This window comes from Ursus arctos, unplaced genomic scaffold, assembly GCF_023065955.2.
Source record: "Ursus arctos isolate Adak ecotype North America unplaced genomic scaffold, UrsArc2.0 scaffold_3, whole genome shotgun sequence".
Classification (NCBI taxonomy): domain Eukaryota; kingdom Metazoa; phylum Chordata; class Mammalia; order Carnivora; family Ursidae; genus Ursus; species Ursus arctos.
This window is the reverse complement of record NW_026622985.1, coordinates 16,084,919-16,103,011: the sequence shown is the minus strand read 5'-3', so window position 1 is coordinate 16,103,011 and position 18,093 is coordinate 16,084,919. Positions and strand designations below refer to the sequence as shown.

The following is an 18,093-nucleotide window of genomic DNA, read 5'->3' as shown; positions in this document are numbered from 1 at the left end:
AAAACAAAGGCAAGACATCTAGACAGACACTTCAAAAATAAGGCAAACAAAATGGGAAATAAACACAAAAATAGGCTCAAAAATCACATAATCATGTGAATGCAAATTAAAATCACAAAGAGATACCACTACACATCTATTAGACTGCCTAAAATTAAAACAATTCACAATGCCATGCTCTGAAGTATGTAAAGCAAATGGGACTCTCATATACTGCTGGTGAAAACGTACAACGTACAACCAGTTTGGAAAACAGTGTAACAAATCTTAAGAAGTTAATCATAACACAGATAACTCAGGAATTCCACTCAAGGTATTTACCCAAGAGCACTGAAAATAAACGTTCAGAAGAGCTTTATTTACAATAGTCAAAAAATGAAAACCACCCAAATATGCATCAAAAGCCGAATGGAGAACACACTGCGGCATATATGTGCAGGGGAATACTACTCATCAAAGGAGTACATACTGTAGGATTCCAAGTATATGAAATTCAAGAAAAGGCAAAAGGAAATCTCTAGTAACACAAAGCTTATGTTGGAAGTGGGAAGACTGACTTAAAGAGGCACCAAACAACTTTTTGGGGTGATGAAAATGTTCTGTATCTTGACTGCGGTGGTTATTATACCCATGTATACACATAATCACATCCCATCATAGTGTACAGTTCAAATGGGTGCATTACTGTATATAAGTCATATCTGAAAAAAACAGATTTTTTACAAATGAATTCAAATCTGTTTCTTGATATTTCCCAAATAAGGAACATCCACCTAGTTTCAATCTAACTCTGGTGCCCACATTCTTCTCCCAGGTCTTCAATTCAAATCCATCATTAGTCCAGCTCCACTTGGGAAGTAAGGGACAATGCTTAAAGCACAACAGAAATATACTTAAGAAAAAGGGAGGGGGGGAGGAAGAGGAAGAAGTGGGTGGGAGAGACTGGAAAGATGAGGAAAAATGGAAAAAGGATGGGGGGGAGACATGAAGAAAGAAATAATGAGAGAAGAAGAGAAATGAAAGAAAGGAGATAATCTGAAAAGATTATAAGTGTGAACATACAGGTTATAAAGACCATAGCAATATAAAGTATTAGTATTAATATTCAGAAAACTTTTTAAAAGGTGTGTGAAATCAAGAAAATAAGAGAACTGACTGAAATGGTAATGAGATCTGGTATCTGTTTATTTGTTGCAAATAGTCAAGCAGTAGGTCTCAACTTCAAAGTTTAGATAGAAATAGGGATAATATCCAGTCACTATCTCTAGTTCCTCCTTTTCATCTGCATCGATGTGCAAAGAAAGCCTTTCCAAAAAGTTTGGAACTTCCCAGCTCACTCCGTCAAATCTCCTTAGCTCAGATGAGATCACATGTCTAAACAATTACAGGAAAGAAAGAAACTACTAAGACCAATCATGATCTAAGCCCTGCAGTAAGGGCGGAGCCCTTTCCCTCAGCCCAGGGTTACTAAGATGAAAATTCAACAAATCTTGGACTCTGCCAGAAAGGAAGAAGGGGAGAAAGGATTTGGGAAGACAATCAATAACGTATATTACACTGATGGAGTACAGATCCATATGTTTTGGAAACCAAATTAAAATGTAAGAGTTGGCATCCTGTTTTGAAAAATAAAGATCCTATCCAATCGCTCTTTCCTAAAACAGACGAAGGAGGTGTTCAGGAATAGTTGCTGACAAATTCAGCTTTTTCCTCAAGCAGCAGCTCTGGTTACTTGAGAAGTTAAGAAACTGAATCTCCAGAGACGCAGACCATATAATTTAGATATGGAGATTTTTCAAAATAGATGTCACTAATCCCTATAAATGCTACAGAAAAATCTTTATTAATTTCCATGTACCATCTCATTCTGAGAATCATGCCTTTTTAATGTACCCACCAGAAATAAATCAGCCTTAAGATATATGCCTAGCTAACAAACTTGGCCGTTTTGAATTATATGGTATTAACTAATTGGATTTTAGAGAATGGTTTGCCAGACAGGATGATATCAGGATTTTTTTCTCCAAAGTGGAATTATTTTAATATATTGATATATTAATATTAGTGTTAATATGTAAATAATATAGATCACCACCACTGAACATATTCCTAGTTGTGATGATAAAATCATATTACCAGCATTATCTTCCATTTAGATATGGTAGAAAAGTATATTTCTGAATCACTGTCACAGATTTCAAGTCTGTAACATATAAATTAAAACCAACGAATAAAACTGCACCCTGTTTTACTGAAGACATCTCTCAGAATATCATTCCTGCCTACCAACCCTATTGTTTACATGGTATTAAAATGTTAAACTCTGGGGGTGCCTAGTCTATTAAGCATCTGGCTCCCTGCTCAGCGGGGAGTCTGGTTCTCCCTCTCCTTCAGCCCCTCTCCACTAGTGCTCACTCACTCTCTCTCAAATAAATAAAAATCTTTGAAAAAACACAATAAAAAATAAAATGCTAAGCTCCATAAATACACCTACAATCATAAATTTACATCAAACACTTTTAGGCTATAGCTAAATTTAATTTACCAAACCAAAGACTGATAAAAATGTTTCATGTAGTTCTAGGCTTTTTTATACATAAAGTAATGAATATAATGGCAATGAAAAGTAGAACATCCCACCTAAGCTTCCCACAAAATATCAGACTTAAGAGATCCAGAAGCAATTCACTAAGAAGTAAGCTAACACCATTTTTAAAGAACAGTAAATAAAATAATCCAGTAAAAAAAGTCAATAAAATAATAAGCCTGTATTTCTGAGGCACTGTTCATATCCATTTAAAATATATTTTAATTTTTAAAACTTAACTTTATTAATACTAGTACAGAAAAGAGGTTGAGAACTACTGGGTTAAACATCCAAATGGAAAAAAAAACAAAAAACAAAACCCTTAGAACAAAGAAATCAAAAAATTTGATACATTACTAGTCTGAAGAACCTTACACTAAATAAATCATCCTCAAATACTCCTAAATGTTCCAGCAGATGACAAATAGTAAGGTGTAATACAGAGCTTCCATAAGCATTAAATGACCATATGGAATAAAACATACACCTAGAAATGCTACTGTAACTTTGAAATGTATGAAAATATTCTGAAGTTCACAAAAGGCAAGCTGCGGGCGCCTGGGTGGCTCAGTCAGTAAAAGTGTCTGCCTTCGGCTCTGGTCATGAAACCAGGGTTCTGGGATCAAGTCCCTCATCGGCCTCCCTGCTCAGAGGGAGTCTGCCTCTCCCTTTCCCTCTGCTGTTTCCCCCACACTCTCGCTCTATTGCTCCCTCTCTCAAATAAATAAATAAAATCTTTAAAAAAACAAAACAAAAAGTAAGCTGCTTGTTTTGTCCGGATGTTGTCCTGCTTTTTTGATACTATATAAGATAAAACCAATAAAATAGGATCATAAATGCTATGTTGGTTATCATCTGATAGCTATAAACTTTAGTGACATTAAATTCCATTAGTTAAAAAAAAGGGGTAGTGTATAATTTTAATATGCTTATCTCTACAACACGCGAACCCATACCTAAGCATAAGTCCATTATTCTGAACATTTGGATTTGAGCACAGCATCACCCCCACCTGGTGGTAGCTGAATCCAGTCACATGTGTAAGTAATTTAGAGACCATCTAAAGCAAACATACTTACTGAAAATGTTTATCATCACAGGTGATTACAATGTAGGTTAAAAAATGCATATTGAACTCCCCATGTTGAAGTTGTCACAAAAAAACCCTACACGTGTATTAAATGCATTTAAGAAATCACCTCGGGCCTAATTTAATACTGGAAATAGCTATTTAGCATATTTACAAATTTACCTATCAGAAGAAAATTTTAATAAGCTTGAAATAATAAAACTTTCTGAAATTTTCACCAACTACATCATCTTGCAGACATCTCAAAAAACATTAATCAGTTCAGTAAATTATCAGTCACCTACTATGTGGCAAAGATTATATAAATCATAGTTCTCTCACCTGTGCATAAATCAGAAATGTCTACCTATACGTACTGTTTTACTAGACTGAGAAACTATCAGTTACAAAAAGAAGAGTAGTGGATGAAACAAACATATAGATAATCCTTTCCTTCTACATTATATATTTTCCAAAATACTTCTCTGATAAATTTGGTTTACAGAATATTTTCTCATGATACATGGTACTAATGTATCACAGCTTAGCAACACAATTATAAAACTCAGAAAATAGGACATAAGTAATAAAAATTAATTTCTATTATATCCAACTGCTTAATTATAACTTATGCTTGGTTATACTTTTTAAAAAATAATCTTTAAATGTTAACTCAATAAAGCTTTAATACAGAAGTTACTAACAACAGTCAACCAATAATCACAACATGAAATACATTATACAAACGGTATATCTTAAACGTCTTTTTTTTAACTTTTTTTTTTTTTTAAAGGCCCTGGGATGTCTACTAATGGTAGCAATGCCTTAAAGTAATTGAATGATGCTATAGAGTTTACGGAAAAGAGTACAGCACTGGTGGATAGGAGTTCAGGCTCTGTCATCAGATTCTTACAGATCTACCAGGCATGTGATCTTAGAACCCACTAGAATATAAGCTCTTACAAAAGGGAGAGGAACTCCTTTTATGTTTTGTTCATTGATGTATCTGCAATATTAAGAATAGCGCATGGCACGTGTTAGCAGGCATTCAATAAATATTGCCTGAATAAAAGAATGAATTTATCTAAGTCTTATGGTGAGAAACTGAAGCTTTTTTCTTATCATTTCATGGAAAGTGCAGATGAACCAAGATGAGAAAGCTGGAAAGAAAGGAGACTGGTTTCTCCCATGGATGATGAGAATAATAATAATAATAACAATAATAACATCACTGTCATCATCATCAGTTTATGCTTCATTTCAGATAAGGACATACCTTAAAACTTCCCAAACACAAAAACTACGTTTACTCATATTATACCAGGTTCCCACCAAGCAACAGGGCTTATGTGTACTGAAACCTACTTGCTAAGTAAACTAAATGAATTATAAATCATGATTTTCATAAAAAGCCTAGGGAGTATCCACATAAAAATGTGGTCTGCTTACTTTTTTATGGAAAATTTTTCTCCTCCAATCCCTACTTGTAGGATAAGTAAAAATTAATTCAGGTACTAAAAATTTTTAAACTACCTAGAAATAAAGTTATCATAAAACACAATATATATTTTAAAACTAAATATCTTTGAAAATATAAAAATAGATTCTAATGAATGAGAAGACATTATATTTATGTTTAGAAAGCATCAATACCATAAAAAGATACAAAGCCTGTCATATTAACCTATAAATCTGAAGTATCTAAATACTAACAAGTGTATTTGAGCAAGTGGGATTAGCAGAAAATCATTCTAAAATTCAAGAGACCAAATGTGCGACTAAAATTTAGGGAACACTCAATCTCCCAAATTCATATGTGGAATATAACTGTACTCAGCACTGGGATATAATTTTAATTGGAAGCAGAAACCTAATCAATTTTATTGTGTCCTACTTAGATAAAATAATGTATAAACTAAGTAGGGACAGTCAATATGAAGCATAAAAGAAGAAATAAAGATTTAAGAGTCAAGAGATTGACAGTGACCAAAGAGAGGACTCCCCATGACCCAAGACATATTCAGAACTCCAGATAAAAGTAGGCACATTATTAATGCGAAGATGTAATAACCATCAGGCTTATCACAGTTTGCACCAAATATCTGAATCATACAACCAGCTTCCCTTGATCTAACTCAAATTCTACCAAGTCTCTGATTACAAATTTGTTTTTCCATTTAATCTATCCAGAGAGAAAATTAAATGTGTTCAGCTCAACAAACAGCAGGTATCTCATGGCAAATTAATGAACAGTGTTCTGGATTATAAACCAGTATCCTGTGAACTTGGTTAATATAAAGAGAAAGATGAAGCATTAATATGGATTTGCAGAATCAAGAAAATTTCAGAAGGATGAGTTGTCATTACAGTTTGTGAGAGCTCCAATCGCCCCTACCTATGTATGAATCCCCTATCCCATTTCTCCCCAAAAGCTGTGAAAAGAATGCCTATCAATGGGAGGAGGAGGAATCATGAATCATCTCTACCTCAACTCAGGACTCACAAAAAGCTGGGCTGCGATCCCCTCTGCATCATCCCTTTTTCACTCGTATTGCTGGTCTCTGATTTGTTGCTCATTCTTACTATGTATTTTTTATTATGCATTTTTATAAGTCAAATTAATGCCTTCTTTACAAGTCAGGCAATAAAATATCCATACACAATTTTAATTCTCACTGTTGGCAAAATAAAGTTTATAAGCCAGAAAAAGTAAGAGAGATATAAACCCTGAATTATAGTAACTTCACAAGGTAAATATTGGCTCTTGGTAGTCATGACTCTCAAAAACCTCTAGTAAACTTTAAGATAATTAAAGATTCATTGTTTAAAAAAAAAAAAACTTTCGAAAGTAAGGGTCTAATACAAATAAGGAGAAATAAAATGGAAGGAATCTAAATGAAATGCTAAGTAGAGAGGAACTAGGGTCAAACTGAATCTCTCAACAACTCCAAGGCAAGTAGTACACAAGAAAAAATTCATCTACCGAAAATCAAAATAGTACAGATTTATGTCTTCCATGTTCTCTCTACACTTAAATATTCTAATCCAGTTTATCCAGCAGAATTTTAACATTTGATAACACTAAACCAAAGAGTACACTAGATTCCTCACCAATGAGTGTATGATGGATAGGTCAAGGTGTCTATAGCTTCAATTCAATGCAGAAAAAGTATAAATGCATTACATGGAATAAGGAAACCTGTTATTCAAACTGACCTAGATATACTGATATTACAAAAACCTTTTCAATAGTTCTAATTCTAAGTAATTTCAGACACTAATTTATTTTGTAAGAAGGTCCCTTCCTCTGGTTCACAATGACAGCTTACCAAGCTGCTCAAAAAATTCTGAAAAAATATAAAGCTTATGAATCACATAAAGACCCTGATTTGATGGGCTAACAACAATTTTAAAAGGTAAGAGCACCAAAAATACATTTTTAAGTACATTATCTTGCTGATGGTCAAAAAAATGTTATCAATTTGTAGTAAGGCCCATCTAAATTTCCATCTAGTCTTGGGACTCTTCTTAAAGAAAAGCTTTAAATCAATGATACAATTTAATCCTGAAACCTACACTGAGTAGTTTTATAAATCATTACATAATAGTCTGCATGAAAAATTACAAGTATGCCTACGCTAATTCTGCTTATTCTCTGGCAGTATACTAGTACACTAGTACAATTTTAATTTGTATTTCCCTAATGGCTAATGATGTTGAGCACCTTATATGCATAGCTGCCATCCATGTGTCTTCTTTGGTGAAGTGTCTACAAATCTTTTGCCTATTTTTTTAATTGCATTGTTTGTGTTCTTACCAAGGTTGTAGAGTGTTCTATATATTCTGGACTAGTCCTTTAGCAACTATATACTTTGCATGTATTTTCTTCCTGTTGATGCCTTGCTTTTCATTCTTCTAATAGTATTATTCAAAGAACAGAAGGTTTAAATTTTGATAAAATCTATCAATTCTTCTGTGTGTGAATTGTGCTTTGAGTGATAGATCTATGAAATCATTTTCTAATTCCAAGTCACAGAAATGTTCTCTTGTATTTCATTCTAGATTTTCTATAATTTAGGTATTATATTTAGGGCTATGATCCATTTTCAGTTAGTTTTTTTTTTTATATGAAGTGAGGTATGACCGCAAGTTCACTGTTTCGCATTTGGCTATCCAATTGTGCCAGTATCATCTGTTGAAGACTACCTTTTCCCTGCTAAATTTGTCAAAAATCAGTTGTTCATATAAGTGTGGGTCTATTTCTAGACTCACTATTCTGTTCCATTGATCTGTTTGTCTATCTTTTTGTCTTGTTTACTATAAGTTTTTGTAGTAAGTCTTCAAAACAAGTAGGGTTAATCTTCCAATTTTATTCTTTTTTAAAAGCTTTATCTATCTAGATCCTTTGCATTTCCATATGAATTTTCAAATCAGTGTGTCAATTTCTAAATAAAAGCCCACTGGGATTCAAATTATAACCATATTGAATTCATATAGATCAATACAGGGAGAATGGACATCTTAACAAACAATATTAAGTCTTCCATTTCACAGACAAGGTTTATTTATTAATTTATGTCTTCTTGCACCGTTCACAATGTTTTCTAGTTCTCAGTCTATATTATGTCTTACGAATCTTTTGTCAAATTCAACCTAAGTATTTCATATTTTTATGCTACTATAAATGGTATTTTTGAATTTCAATTTCCAATTGCTTGTTAACAGAATATATGGAAATAAAACTAATTTTTGTATATTAATCTTGTACCCTGAAATCTTGCTAAACTCCTTTATTAGTTCAAATTTTTTGTAAACTCAAAACAGAGTACCACTATACAACTATTAGAATGGCTAAAATTTAACAAGACTGACTATTACAAGTGTTGACATGTGGAGGAAGTAGAATTTTCAAACACTACTGGTAGGAATGTAAAATTTTACAACTACTTTGAAAAACACCTTGGTAATTTCTTAAAAAGTTAAACATATATCTACGATATGATCTAGCCATTCCACTCCTATGTATATATCAAAGAGAAATGAAAGCATATGTCCATACAAACACTTGTACATGGATGTTCACAGCAGCTTGATTTGTTATGGCCGAAAACTAGAAACAACTCAAATATCCACCAACAGATTAATAAATAAAACAACTGTGGGAGATCTAATAGATGGAACACGACTCAGATATAGAAAGGAATGAGCTACTGATATACACAACAACATGGATAAATCTCAAAATTAACTGACTGGAAGAAGCCACAAAAACACATACAAACTGTATTATTTCATTTATAAAAAATTCTCTAAAGTGCCAACTAAATCTACAGTGACAGAAAGAAGACCAGTAAATGCCTGAGGAAGGCTTGCCAAGTGGCATGAGGAAATTTTGGGAGTGAGAGTTATGTTCATTACCTTGATACTGGTGATGTTTCATGTCAAAACTTACCAAACTACACATTTTCAATATGTGCAGTTTATTGTATGCCATTTAGACCTCAATTTAAAAAAAGAAAAGGTACCATTATAAAATAATTGTCACCAGGTACCAGAATATACTTTTTATATTGGTTTGTAATTCACATACCATAAAATTCAACATTTTAAGTGAACAATTCAGCAGCTTTTCTGTATATTGAGGAGGTTGAGCAACAATCACCACTATTTAATTGCAAAACATTTTCATCACCCCAAAGAGAAATCTGTAGCCATTAGCAAGCAGCCACTCTACATTCCCTCCAGTCCCTCAAAATATACTTAATTTCTAGATGACAATGTATTTCATCTGGTCTCTGCAATTCGACCCTTAAGACCTTTCAAGTTTAAGAGATTATTTTAAGTTAATTTCAAGGACCTATGTAAACACTGCTACTCTGCATCATTTTATTCTTTCTAATGAGAATCAGAACCATACTGATATAGACACTGGTAATTTCAGAGATGTTCCAATCATAAAATATCATTTTGTATATACGTGTAATTCTAATAGTGAGTCCCAAGTTATTACTTTTATTAAAATATTAATTCCAAAAGTAGCAACTTTATCTTCCTCTTGCCAGGGTTGGCTAAGACTGAATCACAGTGGTGAATGACGAAGAGATGAAGTCTTTGCAAATTTTGAATGGTACATAATCTGCAAAGCTTTAAAAATTTAAGTTAATATAATCCATTTTGAGATAATTCCACCACGAACTATATTTTCTCAACAACTGTTCATCATTTAATATTTATAAAATTTTGGATAAAGCCAATGCCTAATTGGAAGAATAATGGGCTTATATTCTACATTGAACCAACTGAGAACATTATGATTGATACTTGTGTCTGTTTTTTTAAAAAAGAGGACATCACCATTTGCATTACAGCATCTGTTTTTTCTAGAAAAAAAATAATAATCATTCAAAATCTAGCAATTTTTTTATTATGGAACAGTGTCAGTGATGACAAATATGCATTATAAACCTCAGAATAATTTGTGCCTGTTTTTAATGATTCTATTATCCTACATATTATTTCTGGAGCAAAGAAATTAAATGTGATAAAGCAAAAAATAAAAGCCGATACTAAAATTTTTACACTCCTACATTTAGCACATACCGTGAAAAAAACATTCAAGCGTTACTCACTGATGAAAAATTAACTTTTTAACAGACTTGTAACTATAGAGAACAAACAATGATCATCAGAGGAGAGGTGGGTGGGGGATGGGTTAAATAGGTGATGGGGATTAAGGAGTGTGCTTGCTGTGATGAGCACCCAGAGATATATGAGCACCCAGAGATATATGAAAGTGCTTTATTATAATACACCTGAAACAAATATAACACTGTATGCTAACTAACTAGAACTTAAAAGCTTACATTTTTAAAATTTAAATAAATATGTAAATAAATACGAACTTTTTATGCAATATATTCCAAGCATACTAAATCACACGTTAGACATATTCCCATCGATGTGCCTAAGCAATGTATTTGAGCATTAAAAACTGATATGGAAGTATCATTTATGACAGGCTATATTTCTTTAGTAAAAAATATGGAATAAGCATTACAACCTGTGTAATTGAAATATCAAAGATAGAAAAATTCAAAAATAACATGTAATGCATATCTTTCTGATACTATTTTCAAAGCACACCACCAACAGTAAGTAGACTCTTGATACTTGAATTGGATATCATCAAAGACCTCTGAACCTACAAAGGTACAAAATCACTAAACACATCCACTTCAGAAAAATTACTGAGTACCCAAAGAAAAGAAGAAGACCACAAAGCCTCATTAAAATGCAGGTGTTAGTTCTACATACACTCAGTAGCTATTCAAAATTATGCCTGAAATATGAACTATATCATCACGGACCTTGCAGCTTGTTAACAGTCAGAACCATGAATGTTAAACCCTTGAATGTCAAGAGTCTGTTCTAAATGCTTGGGAGATGAATGAGCATGTGAAGAAATAATTCAATAAATCTTCTAGGCATAATATCAACATAGGATTTGTCACCTAAAAAAAAACATTTCTCCTACAGAAATGAAAATTAAGTTCACATGAAAACCTGTACACAAATGTTTACAGTAGCTCTATTCATAATCACCAAAAACTAGAAACAACATAAATTTCAATTCCTGAATCAATAAACTGTGGTACAACCACACAATGATATTCCACCAAACACCAAGTAACAATGGTATATATAAAAACTTGGATAAATCTCAAAGGCATTATGCTGAATACAAAAAGCAGCCTCAAAAGGTTACATACTTTATAATTCCATTTACGTGACATTCTCCAAAAAACAAAACTAAACTGATGGAGAACCAATCAGTGGTTGCCAAAGTTAGGGGGGAGGTGAGACTGTAAAGGGATAGCAGGAGGGAATTTTTGGGGTGATGAAACTTACTCTATATCATGACTGTGCTGGGGATTACATGAATCTATACATGTGTTAAAATTCATAGGCATGTATACCCCCCAAAAAAGGGGCCAGTTTTACCATATGAGAATTTTAAAAACAAACCGCATTTCTAATAGAGAAATCAACTAATCTTACCCATTTTGAAAAGTGTGACAATATTGTATATGGCTAATTATTAAATACGTTTGTTCAATAATATTTGTTACTGGTGATAACAAAAGCCAACAAATCAAGTGACTGAACAATCTATAAAACTCTACTAACTTTTTAATCAAAAGAGGACTTACCAAGTTCATTAAGACTCTGAGCAGCTTTTGTTATCTCTCTACTTCCCCCTTGCAGTTGTCCCTGGAGTCTCTTAGTGAGATACAAGATGCGAATTATTCTCCGAAGCAAATCACAGGCAACCTGTGCAAATATCACAATGTTAAGAAAGTGTAATCAATCCATGAAGTTTTATTACTATTATGATGTGAATCTGTCCATTCTTTCCAGATGCTAAAGACTCATTCATGTCTTTTTTGTGTTTTCTTCCCATCAGAAACCTAAAAAATCACAAAGCTTGGAAAGCATCACTTTATAGTAAACTCCAATTTATCCCAAAAGAAGAGATTTAGGGATCTAGGTGCTGTGAAACCTGGGAACTCCTTTCCTCAGTCCTAGACCAGTTTTCTTCTCAAGGTCAGTGGTTTTCAGTCTTCATATTAAATTCAAATGCATAGGTTCCAGAAGTTCCAAGCCCATGCCATAGCCCTGACCAATTAAATCAGAATCTCTAGAAGTGGGAACTAAGCTTCAACATATGTATTTTTTTTTAATATCCTCAGCCAGGCCAATGTGCAACCAAGATTGACAGCCCCTGTGCTGGTGCTGCTTAGCTACTACCTCTTAGTGTTTCCAATCCTTCTTTCTCTTCTAGGTCCGTAGGGGAACAGACTTACAACTTCTCCCAATTTCACTAGACCATAAGGAATAAGTATCCCCTACTTGAATTTTCCTGATGGTTCTTTTATCACTAATAACAAATTATGAAACAGAGTTATTAAAACAAAACTAAAAAAAAATATATATATATATATACACACACACACATCATCTCCTATTCTCTTTTCATCACCAGATCTAATACCGCATCTTTACCTAGCCAAAAGACTAACATACAAAATGAAGTGTCATGTATTCAGGACACTTTATATATAGCTGGATCCAGAGCAATTGCCTAAGAGAGACAGAAGAGGGGAGACCGATAGAATAATAGATATGTAGTGACCTTTAGCATCAGTAGTGATAATGAAGAGAGACAGTCTATGTTGCTGCATTACCACCATCTTTATGGCCCTGAAGCTGGTTGAGAAGAGCATCTCCCACCTAAGGAGGAAAATCATAACTGGAGGCAGTAAGAATTAAAAGCACTAGGAAGAGAGCTGAAACTCCAGCTATAAACATTTTTTTTCTGAATGAAAAACACACACACACACACGTACCTGGACCCAAAACCACACATGCACCCACACAACATACAGAGACACACAAACATAAAATTTGTTCAAAAATACAATGTTTACAAACATATGTAAGGCAAAGGCGACCAATTACTAAACATGCTTACCTGAATGCTTTTCTGAGTAACTATAGTCTAAAGCACTTACAATGATAAAAGAATGTCAACTAAGAATTTGTCCCTGAAAATTGAAAGACTTGGGCATCTTTGTCTTTTAATTAAATTTTATTTATTTTCTCAATAATATAAGCACATAATTCAAAATTCAAAAGAAAAAAGTCACCCTCATATCTCTATGTCACAAATATGCACTTATCAAAAACAACCACTGTTATCAGTTTCTTGCTTGTCAGAATAGCGTTTTTAAATGAACCATTTGGAATGTAGAATCCCTAGTGATCAGTCCTCCGGGATTCTAAATACATCGTGAGGAGAAATAACAGATCTTACTTTAGTCTAATTACCTAGAATTGTCCTTCTACAATTCCCCAGTACCTACCCAATAAAGGATATGCCCTCAAACATGAAATCTTTGAGCTTATTTCTAATGCTTTTATTTTTAACCATGCTTAATCTGTCATCAAGTCTTACTGACTATTCTTCTGTTGCGTAACACAACAGTTACATTATCTCTGGTCCTACAAGCATCACCTAATCCAAATCTTTACCACCTTCACCTTCACAATGTGGTGTACGAGCTAGCTTTCCAATCTCTTCCTGAAATCCATCCTGCTAGAGTTATCTTCTTAGAAACACAGTTTTCAGCACTCCAGCCCCCCTTTTTAATAAACTTCAGTGCTCTCTGACAGATTATGCTGAATCTTCTCACAACAGCATTTAATAAAATCCTCACTCAGGAAGTCTTAGATAATCTATAAGGCATCACTTACCATCATTTGCTAATACAGTGGCCTCCACTCTGGTCAATTTCCCTTCCTTACTTTTTATTTCAGATTTTTATAACCAAATATAATACACACATTATTCAGCACTAAAAAGAAATATCAAGCCAGGAAAAGGCATAGAGGAATCTTAAATGCATGTTACTAAGTGAAAGACGTTAATCTGAAAAGGCTGTATATTGTATGATTCCAACTATCTAACATTCTGGAAAAGGCAAAACTATGGAGAAAGGAAAAAGATCAGTGGCTGCCAAAGTTTGGAGGAATGAATAGGTAGAGTACAGAGGATTTTTAGGGCACTGAAAATACTCTGTATAACACTATAATGATGGACATATGTCACCATACATTTGTCCCAAACCACTGAATATACACCAAGAGTGAACCCTGATGTAAACTATGGACTTTGGGAGACAATGTAAGTTCATCAATTCTAACACATGTACTGTTCTGGGGGGTTGGAGGGAGATGGTGATTAGCGGGGAGGCCATGCATGCGTGGGGACAGGGGATATAGGAGACACCTCCATCTTCCTCCTACTTTTGCTGTGAACCTAAAACTACTCTAAAAAAGTCTTTGAAATAGATACAGATATTACAAACACGGAAAACCACACACAAAAATTACAGCTAACTGAACTTGGAACCACCATGCAGATCAGAAGACAAAATCATGTCAGCGACTACAGAAGCCCTCCATGTATGTACCCTACGCCAGTCATGATGCCCTCCATCCATTCCCCTCTAGCTCTCCCATCCCAACCAAGAAATACTACTCTGGTTTTTGTAGTAACCACTTCCTTACTTTTATTTATGGTTTTATTACTGAAATCTATATAGCTAACTGCTATAGTTTAAACTCACTTTTTTTTTTTTTAATCCATATAGGTTCCCTCACCATTTCTTACTTTTTCTTTGCAATCTGCTAAGTATATTCAACCATCTGTCCTATAGTTTCCCACAGACTGGGATTCAAGGAGTGCATTCCCCACAGGGCAGTTGAACCCATTCCTCTGTCTTGCATGTTTGCTATATGTTGGCAGTTGGATGTAGGCAGCTTTGTCAGACTTGGGTTTAATATTTTGGGTATTTTCCTTAGGTAGTGGTGCATGTGCAGCACATGTGTGACTTTCTCTATTTCTGTGTCATTAGCAGTCACTGATACTCAATGTCAAAATCCATTAAAATATAGAGATTATTCCAATTCTATCATTTTGTCTTTATTTGCTAGCATATAAAATTTCTCTGTAAAAAGAAACTTTACCTCACCTACTATTTGTTTACCTGGTGGTACTGTTCATACAGAAAAGTAAAAATAAATACTTGATTCTTTCCCTTGCTTCATCAGATTTCAAAATTAGATACTGCTTTCCTGATATCTACTAAAGATGAACAATTAGTGGGTTTTGTTTTGTTTGGGCTGTCAGTATGAACTCAGAGATTTAAACATAATAAAGGATGCCAAACCACTGCAGCTCTTATCCTTGCAGATGCTCACCTTGTCCCTTTGCGGTCAGTGGGAACCTCTGAGGGTGATCAATTGTACCAAATGCCTGAGAAAGAGGTTTCCCAGAACCCAGGACTTCCAGTGCTAAACCTAAGATTGTTGCTCACCCCAGTGGCTCTTCAAGTTGGCTCCTCAATGCTTTTGTCTTGACTCTAGTTAGTAGTAGCTAATAGCTTCCTTGATATACAGTATAAAAAAAATTCCAGGATCATTTTATTTATTTCATGCCCCACACCTAGAATCAAAGATTTATCAAAGAAGCCCTGGTTTCTTTCGGGTTTATTTTTTTTAATAATATTTTTTTATTATGTTAGTCACCATACAGTACATCCCTAGTTTTTGATGTAAAGTGGTTTCTTTTAGAAGTCAGCAGCATTTCAAGAACACATTCTGGGAACTAGGTTTGCTCATTTCTGTGACTTCACAGCAGACGTAGCTAGGAAATGTCAGAATAAAATTATCACATAAATATTCATTTTCTTTATTCCATAATATACATAAAACATTCTCAGATATTATACATATACATATGTACAAAAATTTATACATATGTGATGTATATATCAAGATAAAATTAAAATACCTCATGAGTTCATACTGATATTTCCAATTAAAAATCAGAAGTACAGGGTGTTTACTTATTCTTCTAACTTACATCTATACATTATTTCTTCCACAGAGACTCTGGCTCTCAGAGACACAAGAAATAACAGAATTGGAATAATTTAAAATTATCCATTTGCTTTGTTGCACAACACACAGAAAACATTATCTCAATACAAAACCCACACTACTAACACAAATATGAGAGCCTAAGATGGTTTTTAAAAATTATTTGCACATGCTCTCCCTACATTTTTTTTTTACAGTTGAGTTTTGTCAAAACATACAGCCGTTACATATTATATTCTCCTTTATATCCTTCATTTAATCTCAGCTCTAATGGTCATCACCAGTCTTACTTTAGTGTTTAGTGTTTCTCTAATCATTCTCAAGTACACTATCAGATTCCCAAGGAAAGATTTATTGGAACCATCTTCCCTGCATTCTTGTTTGTGGATGGCTATCTCTATACTTGAAAATCAGTTTGGCAGGTCTACCAATTACCTATTGCTGCAGGAAAAAACCAACCCAAAACCTAGTGGTTGAAAATGATTTGTTAGGTCTCACAATTCTGTGGGTAATTTTGGCAGGGTTCAAATGCTCCCTGTGCTGTCACCTGGGATTACTGACTCTGCTGCACCTGGCTAACAAGGAGGCTAGTCTGGACAGTACCAGAAGACTTCACTCCAGTGCCCGGTGCCTCAGTGCTTCTGCGACTATCATCGCCACGTGGTTAGGTGGGGCTTCCTCACAGCATGGTGGTCTCAAGGTAGTTGGACGGCTTACACAGACAATGGCTTTCCCAGAGCAGAACAAAAGCGGCTATGCCCCCTGGAGGCGAGGTCCAGAACTAGCACAAAATCACTTCCACAGCACAGGTTGTTTGGTTTTGCTACAGTAGTTGCTCTGATTTTACAGTAGTCGGGGACACTAGCATTTTATGTTGCAGTTATCTTCCCTCTTCCTTCCTGGCACATTCACTCATTTGGTGTGTAATTATACAGCCAGTAAAATAAGGCATCATTCCAATTCTATCTACAATAAATTAGATAAAATTATTTGACACCACATTAACTGAAAACTAAAAAGGACCCTACTAAAGTATATGACGAAAATCATGTAGCTATAAACCATAAAACACATAGAAAAGAGAAAATGTTTTAAGGATGATTTCTTCCTTCTCTATTCAAACATTTTCTCAAACTTTCTTACTACTTTCAAAATTAAAAAATTAAATTAAAAACTTTCCAGTAAAAAGCTAATATATGTGTATGACTTAAAAAATTAAAAAGTAAAATGATAAAAAGTTAAAAAATAATTTGAAAAGATAAAAATGTTATATAATAGGTATGAGGATTATATCTCAACAGAGCTGTTACACTGAAAGTTAAAAAACTCATTTTCTTATATAATTTTAAAGTTAAAAAATTTAAATACCCTATGTAAAAGATAATAAGCTCTTCAAAATTTCTTTCTGAAAAACTCTTAGGCAGTTCAGAAGCAAACAATGTTACTAAAATGAGCTAAGATAGATGATTCTTGGGGTGATAATTAAATTCAACTCATGTATTCATGTATATAGATGAAGTCAGAAGCCTCTGCTTGGTGAAAGAAAAGGCTTCTGGAAAGAGAGTGAAATGGGGATAAAAAGCAAAAAGAATTAAATGTAAAAGTACTTTCTTCTAATTGAGAGAACAATCATAGTGATTTTATGTTCAAGGCAAAAACAACTTCGTAGCTCTTTCTTGCTTTCTTATACCACATGCATTTAAATGAATTAGGAGCTCAAAGAATAAAAAGATTAAACAGGAACATTAAAGTTTCCCCAATGTTCAAAACAGAAATGACTAGACAAAGTGAACAGAATAAAAATGGTTAAAACATCATAAGCTTCCAAAGAGCCTCTAGACTTCAAAATAGTTTTAAAGGCAGCACATTTCTAAGATGAATTTCCTTCCTAAAGTATGCCTGCATAGGACTCAATCCAGGAAAAATTAAACAC

The 18,093-nt window shown here is 33.8% G+C and overlaps 1 protein-coding gene across 1 annotated transcript in view; it reads right to left on the bottom strand.

The window, feature by feature from the left end:
* The window catches only part of COG5 (component of oligomeric golgi complex 5), a 276,905-nt gene that overhangs the window by 229,840 nt on the left and 28,972 nt on the right, over positions 1-18,093 (bottom strand). Inside the window, exon 6 of the mRNA XM_026513363.4 lies at positions 11,867-11,987. Coding sequence (XP_026369148.3) covers positions 11,867-11,987 — 121 coding nt within the window. The remainder of the gene's footprint in view (positions 1-11,866; positions 11,988-18,093) is intronic.